Source organism: Dermacentor silvarum, chromosome 2, assembly GCF_013339745.2.
Source record: "Dermacentor silvarum isolate Dsil-2018 chromosome 2, BIME_Dsil_1.4, whole genome shotgun sequence".
NCBI lineage: Eukaryota > Metazoa > Arthropoda > Arachnida > Ixodida > Ixodidae > Dermacentor > Dermacentor silvarum.
Genome location: NC_051155.1, coordinates 28,489,813 through 28,502,550, shown reverse-complemented (window position 1 = coordinate 28,502,550; position 12,738 = coordinate 28,489,813). Strand labels below are relative to the sequence as shown.

At 44.8% G+C, this 12,738-nt stretch overlaps 1 protein-coding gene across 10 annotated transcripts in view; it reads right to left on the bottom strand.

The window, feature by feature from the left end:
- LOC119441386 (GTPase-activating protein skywalker) overlaps window positions 1-12,738 on the bottom strand; it is a 55,998-nt gene that overhangs the window by 35,803 nt on the left and 7,457 nt on the right. For 3 of the 10 annotated variants that reach the window (XM_037706005.2, XM_037706002.2, XM_049661210.1), the window contains 3 exons: window positions 11,927-12,026; window positions 7,711-7,864; window positions 1,450-1,782 (listed from right to left, as the gene is read on the bottom strand). In XM_037706005.2, the coding sequence (XP_037561933.1) occupies window positions 1,450-1,782; window positions 7,711-7,848 (471 nt within the window). In that variant the 5' untranslated portion in view covers window positions 7,849-7,864; window positions 11,927-12,026. Of the gene's footprint in view, window positions 1-1,449; window positions 1,783-2,490; window positions 2,542-3,541; window positions 3,567-4,144; window positions 4,267-7,710; window positions 7,865-11,911; window positions 12,027-12,738 lie in introns of those variants that run through there. The other 7 variants (XM_049661212.1, XM_037706003.2, XM_049661214.1 and 4 more) reach the window with 7 other exon arrangements.

Sequence of the window (12,738 nt, the reverse complement as noted above, 5' to 3'; positions counted from 1 at the left end):
GCACATAGTATACATCAACACTGTAAGAAACATCTTCCTTTCTGCCACACAATTTAAATTTGTACAAGAGCTTTAAGTTGATCAAGTTCATTTTAAATTTAATTCTAAGGCTGTATGTGCCACAACCATGATTTTATTATGAGGTACACCATAGTGGGGTACTCCGGATTACTTTTGACCACCTTGGGTTCTTTAACATGCACCTAAATCTAGGTACACAAACATTTTTGGATTCTGTCTCCATCGCAATGCAGCCGTAGTGGATGGGAATCAAAACCATGACCTCATGCTTGGCATGATCAGCAGCAGAATAGCTGCTTGACGCAGGTATTAAAGACAGAACAAAACTGGGCACATGGGTGGTGTGCTGAAGTATGACGAACGTTCCTTTGAACAGAGAAGCCGCATGTGTTTATGTAGTGCTTATTTAGTAATAATTACTGCTTATCCCATAACAAGTGGACCACAACCCTGCGATGCAGATGCCTGACTGTTTTCCACTGTTGGTGCAAGTACAGTGAAACCTCGTTACTACAAACACCACCTTAACAAATTTCTGAAAAATCCTCTGCTCAGTGAATATAGCTTCAAAGTAAAAATATTTCAGTACTACCAACTTCATAATACCAAACTTTTCAGAATAACAATCGTTATTAAGTTTCCGTGTCATGTTAAAGTCTCAGTACTACGAATTAATATTCCAATATCTGGGGATCTTTAGATTTCTGTAAATCATTCACAGCAGCAAGAACAGTACACTAGCAGATGACAAGACGCCGGAAGCGGATGCCACAGCACATTGGTTCGAAAAATGTGAGAGGGAGCCTGAAAAAAATTAAAAAATAACAAATGGGGGAGGGGACTTTTCTTTTTTTTATTCCTATTGCAGAGGCAATGACGCATCAGATTTTGCGAGAACATGCTCCGCCCAGGCAAGTGTTGCCTAGGAACGTAGGTGCATCTCTTCCTTCTTTTGCCCTTCTTTCTGCGCACGGCTTTCTTTTGTGCTTCTTTCTGCGGCCGTGCTAGCTACACGTGCGGGGAAATGTAACCTCAGTGCTGGCAGGGATGCCCTGCTGTCGCACTTTCCAGACGGTGTCATTTACACATGCTTTGGGAGGTACTTTGCGCTTTGAGAGGTGAAATAGAGCTTCCTCTTTGTCAGTGGATTTCTCAGTGTGAGCATCTATTTTGCACGTGCCACTCTTACTATATGGTGCTTAGGTGGTGGGTTGTGCTGGAATCTATAGAAAATTGATATAGTGCGAACTAAAAGCCAACAGCGACATTTTTGTGGATAGCTCATACGGTGACAACTGATGAACTGACGGGTTGGTGGGCGGAATGGTTAATTTTGGGGCTCTCACTATAACGACCTTTTGGAATAACAAACAATTTGCGGCTGTCCCCTCAAGTTCATTATATCGATGTCACTGTATCGACACACACCAGATCCTCGGACAGGTAGTGAAGCAGCAGCGACGTGATAGGGTGCAGCAGTGGACAGTACGTGATGTATGGGTGACTGACGGACACGATGTAGAGCACCCGCTCGGCATGCTTTTGCCCCTTGGGCGACAGCAGGTAGTCCTCGCAGAAGATGGGGTCCGCAAATGCAGGCAGGTTCATTGGCCACACTCCCCCCAGGCACTCCTTCACAGTGTTGCTGTAGAAGTCAGGTTCCAGGTAGCCCTTGGAGTAGTGCTGGCAGAGCTTGAGCCACAGGTCACCTCGGTGCGGTTGGTCCAGGGGCCAGTGCTGCGTCCGCACCAACATCTTGGCCTGCACGCAATAAGTGAACTAGTGTTTGAAATCCGCATTTGGGTTTCAGTGGCACCTTTGACAGGTAGAAACAAAATAAGCCGTGCTTGTTGCCGGAGGGCCCAGGAAGTAGACTGTCTGGTTACATGGAGACATGGTTACGTGCGCAAACTCACAGCACCACTATGTTCTTCTCAATACATCCTATATTTATCTTTATGGAGTCGTGTAACCAACAAATCCTCTATAAATGCTTCATGAAGGGGTACATCACACTTACTGGTAATATTCTAGACACATGATGCCAGCAAAGTATTTGGCTGCAATTACGACATTGCTAAACCAAAGTTTGATTACACAGATACTTGGAAACTAAAGAAGTATGTGAGAATCAGCCCCGCACTTGTATGTACTGCCGGGTCAAATGAGGAACACGTAGTGGGGGGTGTGAACTGCACTGACTGGCTTAGTCATGTGCACCTGTTTATTACAGAAGCGACAGTGGCACCTTCATGCATACAGCAATGTGGTTACTTATCATCAAGTGCAAATAGTTGAAGCTACTGCAGATTAAGGAAGCAGCAAAAAAGGAAAAAAAAAAGCTTTCTGCAGCACTAACATTACTAATATAATTTGATTTACTGGGAGCATAGTACAACTTTAAGAAAGTGCAGCCACGCTTAAGACCAAGCTTAAAGTACCTAGATTCATGGCACTTCTGTTACTTACCAACAGTTCAGAAGCATTTTGGACTGAAAGAGACATTATTACTGTTATTATTTAGAGAAATCTACTTGCCAAAGATACGATTCTACAATGAATGGGTATAGCTACTGCAAGGTAACACACAAAAGCTATTAATTCTATGACCACCAGTTTGTCTCTTGCACCGCTTCCGATTACATCTTCACTTCATAAATTAAATGCATGAAATACGCATCTTCCTCACAATTTCTCAGTGTTCAGGCCACATGCATCATATCAGCTTTATATGGCGACATACAGAAATTACAAGGTCCTTGTTATGAGGCGTAGGAAGCGGTCAATTAAATTCTGGGGCTTTACGAGCCAAACTCACGGTCTGATTATGAGGCATGCCGTAGCGGGCAACTTCAGATTAATTTTCACTACCTTGGGCTTCTTCAACATAGTACACTTAAATCTAAGCACACGAGCATTCTTGCATTTTGTCCCCATTGAAACGTGGTTGCCGTGGCTCGGATCGAGCCCGCGACCTCAAACTCAGCACTGCAATGCTCAGCAGTGGCCACTAAGCTACTGCGGTGGGTACTTTGGGGGCAGTGACACCCCAAGTGGGTACAGACAAGGGAGCGTTACATTGCAAACAAGAACACAGGCACATTTTCACTAAACACACCTCGGTTAAACCTAGTCATTAATATGCATTAAACCAAGAGCTCTTCTGACCAATTTTCTGTGCCAGTTCACCAGCCACCACCCTCACGAAGACAGAGAGCTGGTCCGCTGTGCCCGACTAACGATGCAGATGACGAGTTGCTTGAACGCGGGCTGGTCCAAGATAGTTCACTCCTGCGCACACTTGATTCACACTAGTACTCTTGCTCGAGAGTACACCCACAGCTGGACACCTCGAACATAACCACCTGACCAAGTGCTCTCCAAGCCACCAAGCCACTGCAGTGATGGCAGTGAAGCGCAGGTGGCCGGTGGCACCCTTGAAGGCTATCCCACCAGCTACATACACACCAACCCAGCAGAAAGTCTTTCACCGAGTCAAACAACACTTTTAATTGCTCACCTTGCATGGCTGTTCATGCTTGTTTCTGAAAATCACACAGTTGAAGCTTGATATAATGAACATAAAGGTCACAAATTATAGGATATCATGAAGTAAACATGAAAAAATTCCTCATCAATATCAGTGTAAAAAACATATACTTATAACAAATATAGGCTATAATGAAGATATTTTTGGGGGGGATGCAACTGCAGTAAAACCTTTTTATAATGAAGTTGAAGGAAGAGCCAAAATTACTTATCCATTATTATATCCATTCCATTGTTATATCCACTATTGCCCTTTACTGCAATATATGCCCAATGAGGTGCACTACTTTAAGTATGCCTAGAATTGAAGATGAGTATGTGGCCTGCGCAGCCGCTACACAACCACGTATGTGATTAAATTTTAATAACGCAACAAAAGAATCTTTGGTGTGCGCAACACATGACCTCTTTGCACCTGACTCAACTGCATTTATGATAGCTGCCTTCTGTTCCAATGTCATGGTCTTTTGTTTCCACTTGGATCATCTACAGCGTCGTGAAACAGGCTAAACGGCGACACGGTCGAAGAAAACTGCTTGCACGCTGCGATGCGAAGAAAATTTGTTGCTCTCACGTGGCTCTGCCCTGTGAATGAGGAGGCCAATGAACCTCACCACGCCGGCTTGGCTGACTCGTAGCCTCCGAGATTGCAGTGGTGCCGACGTGATCTCAGAGGCCACACCTATCTGCACCAGCCTGCGCGGCACCGCAGCGAGAGAGGGAAGTGTGATGGCGACAATGAGCTGCTGCTTATGCACAGCTACGCGTCATGGTGAGAGAAGACCATTGTTGCTCAACGGAATATTCAACACAGGGATGCGGGAGTTTTGAACTTCTGCTGTGAATGTGTGCTGAACCATGTGGAAAGCACATATTCGGTGTGCAAGGGCCGTGCGTTTTTCGAGACAGATGTAGTTCATTATAGCCACTGAAAGGACAATTTTACTTTGTTAAAACACGATCTTAGATGCATGGACTTCAAGGGATATTCCGCGTACTTCCTTATACATAGCTTGCACTGACGTCAGTGAAAGGAATTCTGGGATATGCGTCCGCCATGCATATGAACCGCTCACTCTCCCACAGTCGTTGCAAGCCCCGCAAGACGTGTTGTCACCATGGTCATGTGCATGATATTTGGTTGTTACAACCGCAGTGATACCCGCGGGAGAAAAAAACCGACTAACAGCAACTTCTTTTCATTACCGAAGACCGTGGAGAACCAGTGAGAGCGCACGAAAGCGTTGAGCACAAAGCGGCGCAACCTATGGCTGGCGCGCATTAAACGTGCCAACATCGAGAACCGTAACCTGAGAGTCTGCGGCGCACACTTCATTGCAGGTGAATAATTCCTTTCGACTTTGACAGCATGATAAGAAAGGTTAGTTTTGTAACTTTGTTCATTTTGCGTTCTTAGAGAAGCCAGCTAAACTGTTCGACGAGACGGACTCGGATTGGGCTCCGTCGCTTCTCCTCGGCTACAGCGCCATGAACACGGAACCCTCACGACACCAACGCCTCGAAAAACGACGCGCCGAAAAGCAGCAAGCGGACGCCAAAAAGTGGGAAGCCGAATTGCATGAACGGCGTGCCAAGGCCGACGCGGCAGCGACAGGGATCCAGCCGTGTGCCGACCAGTTGAGAGACCTTGAAATTGAAAAAAAAAAAAAATTTTCTGCGCTTACCTCTCCAAATAGGAGCACTTTGTCTTCTCCGAGCCTCCTCGCCCGACAAACTATTCACCCAACCATTCCCAGGCGCAGTGTGTAGGGATCGACGTTCTCGCTCAGTTGAATCTTTTCTTTGTACCGTACACGCGCATATCCAATCAACTGTGCGAAGTAGCCCTCGCAAAAGGGCCGTGCAGTTTGGAATGCTGGCATGTTTAAGGAAAAGACGAATAGAAGCCTGTCACGACACAGAGGAAAGAACTGCTTGACGGATACTCGCAGCGCGCGCGCCTCAGACTAGCGACAAGCGGTTCGCAAGCATGGCGGCCGTGGCAGCGAGCCCGCGGATGTGACGTCACGTGCAAGCTATGTATATCCCGTTTCATCATAACCAGGTTTGACAGCATACTATAACAAGGTTCCACTGTACATAGAAATGTTAGGTTAAACCACTGCCTCATTTGCACTGAAATTTTGTGCAGAGGTGGCATTTTATGGTGCATGCAGTTAAATAAACCACATTTGGGCACCACCGCCTGTTTCATTCAGAATACACTGGAATCTCGATGATACAAATCTCACGGGGTCACGAAAAATATTTGTATTAGCCGAAATTCGTATCATCGAAACACAATTAAAACTAGCTAAATTAAAGAGTCGGAGGTGAACTCACTCGGGCACACGCAAGTAAAAAGCATTTACAGTATAGATTACTTATAACGTAACTGTTTATAGTGCAGAACTGGCTACAACGCGGCCTTTCCCGACTCCCGTTTACCCTCCCATAGAACTCCATGTATACACATACCGCTTACAGTGCAGCCGCGTGAGACGAAATACCGGTTATAATGCGGCTTCCGCTGGAAAATCTCGCTGACAAGGGCGGTAATTAACGAGCACGCTTCTCGACGAGGTGCGCTCACCGATGGGAGAGATCAACGAGGGCGATACGGAGGAGGAGCATGAGACGTGGAGCACGAGTCCAAGAGTGATAAAATCGTCGCCGCGTGCCGTATTTGCGAGTGAAAGTGCGCCTTTCGCGCAGGTGACACGCGCCTTCACGCACGGAGAGCGAACGCACAGCGAAGAGCAAACGCGACTTCCGCCACGGCCGGGCGTGCCAGTAGAGCCCGGCCCTGCTTCCGTCGCGCAAAAGGCCGGGGGGGGGGGGGGGGGGAGGGGGGGGGGGGGGGGGGCGACGCTTTGCTGTGGGGCACCAAATGCGTATCTTGCAACCGGTCGCAAGGGTAACTGGCGAGGCAATCTCCCACGCGAAAGGAGCAAAGCGGGAAGGCAGCGCAGGAAGGAGGGAGAGGGGGGGGGGGGCGGCTCCTCCTCTGCCAACAAATGCGTTCTTGTACTTTGCACCTGTGCCGGCTGTCGGGGTTGTCGCACACATCGTATCTTGAAAGCGATCTCCACACGGCTCTGACCTTTGTATGCGCTGTGCTTACGCCGCTCAGTTTCCGTTGATGCGATAGACCGCACTTAAAGTGCAAAAGGAAGAAAAGCGCCATACTCTTCGCGCCCAGTCGCGGCCTTCGCGCTATCCAGTGCCGCGTCCGCTGCCTCCGTACCAAAAGAGAAAAGGAGAAAGCACGTGACTGCGCGCTGTTCTCTTTCGCGGCAGTCGGTGGGGCGGCGTTTATTCGTATCAACCGACGCGGGTCGAAAATAGATTCGTAACAACCGTTCTCTAGCACGTTGAAAAGTAATGGTGCTCGGCCGGGACCACAGAAAAATTCGTATCATCCAGAAATTCGTATTAGCCGTGATCGTATCACTGAGATTCCACTGTACTCAGAAGTACACACAGTCTGTGGCGACAACAGACAAAGAAGTGTACATTTTGCTGTGACAGAACAGTGGCACCATCTGTCAATACTGCAAGGCTGAAAGATGGCAAGCGTCACGTTTCGTCGGTATAGTAAGCAACAATACATTATCATTAGGAGTGTCAAAGTAGAAAAAAGTGTATGAAGTGTGGGAAGCCAGTCATGTGGTAGAGGGGGGATATGAGAGCTTAAAAGAGCATGTATGTATGTATGGGTATGTTGATATACATATATATACAGTGCTACCGACTGTGACTTCGCAATGTAATGAACGCCGTTTAAATTTGAATCGAGCACCTCGAAGAGGTGCGACGTAATGCTGACGCATTTTTCTTGCATTTAACGCTAACTCACCACTGAATTCTTGTTCCCGCAAATTTTATATTCTTTTCTGCCGTTTTTCAGAACCCCTTCACTTTTTCGATGTGCAGAACAAAAACTGACGAAGTCCCAAGCAATGCCCAGCACCAGATTAGGGGGACATTCATTCAAAACAAAGAAGAATAACTGGAGGATGTCTGGCACTAGTTGCGCTTGAAGCCATTGTGTTTTGTGCATTCAAGGCCATGTGTTCCACTATGCATCAGTGCCTCTACCAGTTCATAAAAAAAAATTTTTTTTTTGAAGTGCCTTACGTCTCTTATCCTCTCCTGTCTGATGCACTGGATGACATCGCTGTGGGCCCTGCTGACTGGTGTTGGAGATGTAGGGATTGGATAGGGCAGCTTGGTGGCATCCACAAACTCTTGCTTGAAGACAACAGGCAATGCCATTGTACAGTCCGGTGTCCTTAAAGTAAAAGTACATTAGACTAAACTGTACTAATATATACACTTTGATCACCACTTGTTGGCCCTCAAACACAATATTAAAATAAGCAAGAGCATATGCCCCAAAGGAACAAAAAAAAATTAAAATGAACAAATCATGGTCAAGTCACATGCTTCTAAAAAGTTACAATGTATTAGTACATGCAGAATCACTACACCAACATGCGAGAACAAAGTGTGTAACAATGTGATAAAGCATGCTAGCATTACAAGTGAATGTAAACAAACTAGCCTAACACTGACATGGCTGTATCAATGCTCTGTTGCCCATGCGCATGAAATCGTGTAACTACATATATATAGTAGAGTTCTGTTAATTCGACTCCAGTAAATTTGATCCCGATTCGAGCTGACCTTATAAACTGTGCGGCGAAGCTGAATTTAAGAAACCAGCCGCCATTGTGCAACATATATTTTTCTTGCTAAAAAATTTGGTGCACATTACATTTCTACTTTGTTTAGGAGCTTTAATGTAATTCCTACGTCATTTTTCTACTTTGTACACATAGAAAGTGGGCGCCCATTTGATAATTCAATCAATTTCATTGGCCCAGTCAGGGTCGAATTAACGGAAGTCGACTGCATAGTCTATGTTCAATAAACATTTTCACTTGTGAGTGAAGTGCTGTCCTATCTGCTTTTCTCTAACCTTTTGTCTGTGTGCCAGTGAAGCTGAACACAGACACCAAATATTAAGGGACACCTTGTATTTGGCAGGAATTTAAGATCATAGTTCTGAAAAATGTCAAGTTTTTAAAGAATTGCACTACCAAGCCTCTCAAGAATTTGTCCTGATTATTTTCACATACAACATGCTCTGCATCAGCTTTATTTGCACACTGTGTTAATTACTGCATATACTTAGAAAGAAAACAGAGCTGAGAAAATGTTTGCCATTCTGCGTGACAAAGTATCCAGGGTTGTGAGGGAAAGCCACACTTAATGCTTGCAGGAGATAGTACAACATCAGCAATGACAGCTTGTTCTATACATAATATCTGCAACACTCATGCATGCATGGTTATAAACTAAATATATCTGAAGAAAAGTATAAGCTCACCGCAAGCTGCCAATACTAACTTAAGGTACTGAAACATCAAGGCTAACAAAGACGGTCGAGAAGAAGCTAAGGACTGTGCAACAAACAACGGGGCAAAAAATATGTGCGAAAGCCATTTGCACAGCACACATACTTCATTCAACTTTCATTACAGCTGGCTGAAAGGAGTGTAACGGTACATCCATTTGGCTTCATCACTTCTGCAGCTAAATGCATCGCAAGTCTCTGGAGACCTAACGCTCCACACTTTGGCCGTGCAAGCATGTTGACAATGTGATAGCAGGCACCGACGGTGGCGGTATTCTTTTGCTCTACTGTCACACGTATTTTGTGTCTCTTCTCAACTGTTAGCGTGGCGCTGAGGATTGGTGCTAGCTTACCATGCTGCAGGCTTGGGTTCAATTCCTCGTAGGGGGCTCGATTTTCTTGATTCTTTTTATGCAGTCATCATATCAAGGCCCCATAGGCAGACCGAAGTGGGGTAGTGTAGCCAAAGGAATGCTCGTGCATTTATAAGTGATAGGTATAACATTAAGTAATAGACAGGAAGACAACGGTATGGATTCCCAGAAAGTAGAGGTATGCAAATATTCGAAAAGTTCGAATAACATAGAATATTATATATTTAATGTTTCCATTCCATTCGAAAAATAGATATTCGAAAATGTTTGAATATTCGGTTGGATAAGAATATTCGAATCAAATCGAATATATTGCTGGCTGTGCGGGAGCAAACACAGTTCTTAACATTTGTTTCTATCTAATCTAAGAATATTGGCACGATTTCGTGCTGAATTTTATGATGATTTCGTGCTGCTGGCGAAATTTCGCCTGTAAAGCACACTTAGCCACTTAAAGCATAAAGATTGCGGAAAACCTAGCCTCTCAGTATTAAGGGTCACGGGTTTGTGAACAACGAAGGTGCATTTTTCTTTTATTTTTTAAATATTTTTTTTTGCAACGCCACTTCCACTTGTGCGGTTATTGCTTGAGAGCAAGTGCGATGAGTGATGACGGGCACAGGGTCAAATGCCTCCGAATTTACGGGCATTTGATGCGGTATAATATTGCACAGGCTGGCTAAGACAGCTAGTGGGAATTACAAAATTTCCATGTTAGTGTGAGCCAAATACGCAATGTTTTAGTATAATGTCTTACTAGTCTAGCTTTTTAAGATTGACAATGTCATTTCAATCTCCAACATAAGAAATTAATCCAACTTGGTAATAAATGCATGTTTGATTGTATATTCAAAGATAAATACTATTTGTTTTCAATTCATATTTGAAAATTTTGACATTCACACGTTCCTACTAGAAAGCAAATGGGTATAGCTGACACTCTATTTGAAAATAGAAGAAAGAAGTGGGGTTGTACATGTCATGTAATGGCATATAAACAAAGCAAATTAATGGAGGTCTATTAAAGTTACACGAAGGGTGCCAAGGGAGGGAAGCACAGTTGAAGATGGCAGAGAACTGGGCGGTGCAATGAGTTGGCTCAGAGGCATAAGAGAGATGTCGGCCGATGCGAGATCGGGGTAAATGGGAGAGGCCTACGAAATCGGCTGATGATCACACGAGGGGGATGGCAGTTACTTTATTTGTTTGCAACAAACAGAATTACCCTGCAGCGTCTGTTAAGACATAGTGCAACACACAGCACAAAGTATTGTATCACAGTGCAAAACAAGTCACAATCAACAAAACTGCAAAATAAACTTAAATGTATGAAAATGAGAGAGCCTATTCCGAAGGAGACATGAGAGGATTAGTAACCATAAAAAGTACCCAACTCTGACAACCAGAACGATGGTTGTGTTAAACAGTGTGGCTTGACTGTTTGCATGGATGCTGCTTTAAAAATTTGTCTGTGCTCGGCAAATGAAGGTGCAAGCGGTTCTCCATATGAAAAAAAAAACAAATGCAAAATACTGCTCACAACAGTGAGTTATGTCAAGTTTACAGAATATGGACTTCATGCGAAAAATCACTACAGGAACATTCCATACGAGGACATCCTGCTGTTTCATATCTAGCAAGCTTGAAAAGCACCCATACAGGCACTTGAAAATTATGCCTGGTGCAACCCACTGAAAAAGTATGAAAGGAGTGAACCCGCTACACACGACATATTCGCACCGAGCAAGTACAGTCAACCATCTACATTCCTACTCATTTTACTAAAACATCTTGAGCCCGTTATTAAAACTTGCAACACGATTCCAATCAGAACAATTTCAAGATGCATGCAACACATTTTAAATATCATTACTTTCAGCAATGCTCTTGCTGTTGACGCACTTTCTTGGCGTACACAATTGTCTACACAGCGCCTTAAATGGTTAAACTCTGCTTCACAAGAATTAGGGTTCTGGTACTTCCAGGTCGTACAAGTCTGCTGGGGGGTTCTCTCGCAATTATGACAACACATTCCTCAGGCAGAAGACTGATGAATGCCATCAACTTTCCACACTCGGCTCTAAAGCCTGTTTCACATGGTGCAACATTGGTTCAACTTCGCTCTTGCAAATTTGCAGGTGCAACAAATGTGCCGTTGGATGTTCAGAGTTGCTTAACTTGTCTGCAAATTCACACATGCGGTGTGGATGGAGAACCAGTAAAGCAGATTGTCGGACAAGTCACTGTGGCCTGCCTGCTCAATTTTCACGAAAACAGTGTCCCGTTTGCTTTACCTTGTTTAGGCTAAAGCAGATTGACTAGGCCTAGGCCACTGATAACTCAGGCTTCCACTAAGTGCTCCCAACTGCAAAAATTGGTGCTGTTGCAATCAGCGCATGTAAAACAACAATGCAAACTTTGCATTGTTTTACATGCGCCGATTGTGGCAGCGGCAATTTATCGCAGCTGCAAAAAACACAGTGCTAATTCACAGCATGCAAAACAGGCATAAGTCACAGAATCTGGAACAAGAACAATTTGATACCTTGTGCTACCTCACCTGCTTCCAAATTCCGTGTACCACTAAGGCCTAGTCGCAGGTGCTGCAGTAGGTGCGATGTTGCAGGCTAACCGGTGCGCAGGTGGTGGTGAGGAGCCACCTTTGCACAGAGAATATGCACACAGTGAGTCGGGGCACTAGACCAATTTTGTTTGTCACATCGTCATGGCCACTGCCATGCCCAAGACATTTCTGCTAGTCCGGACTAGTTGACTTAATTGTCTTTAAGGACAGATATTTGGGCAAGCTCACACGTATTCACAACAACAAAAAATTCCAGCAGAAACCATCTCGGGATGACAGTTGACGCTAAAGTAATTAGCATAGAAGCAACGTAGAAGCATACAGTATTTCCACCGCCGAAACGTGCAATGTACGAGGTGTTTATTGCAGCCGGGTTCCCGTCTTGCACTTCCCTGTGGACATGCTGCGTCACCTAGGGGCACCGCAGCAAAGACCATGACGCTGGTTCAATTCGGCCCAGCGGCAGAGAAATCTTAAAGGATTTCTTTTTTGTTTTTGAAGAACGGAACATACCCAGAGGCACTTATCCAGTGGTTGGTTTCAAACCCAGTTCCCTCAGCGCAGCAGCTCTACCCATAAGAACCCAAGTTGGTGTGAAACGATAAGGTACGGGCACAGATACATACTGGAAAGTGCGTGAAGTATCTTAAGAATGCTGATCACATTAAAAAGTGCTTGTAACAATGACCGGAAAGGAAAACGAAGGAAAGTGCTGACTCGCAACTGAAGTTTTATTTCACAACCAAACAGAAAATCACACTATAGATTATCAGTTAAGAAAGCAGTAT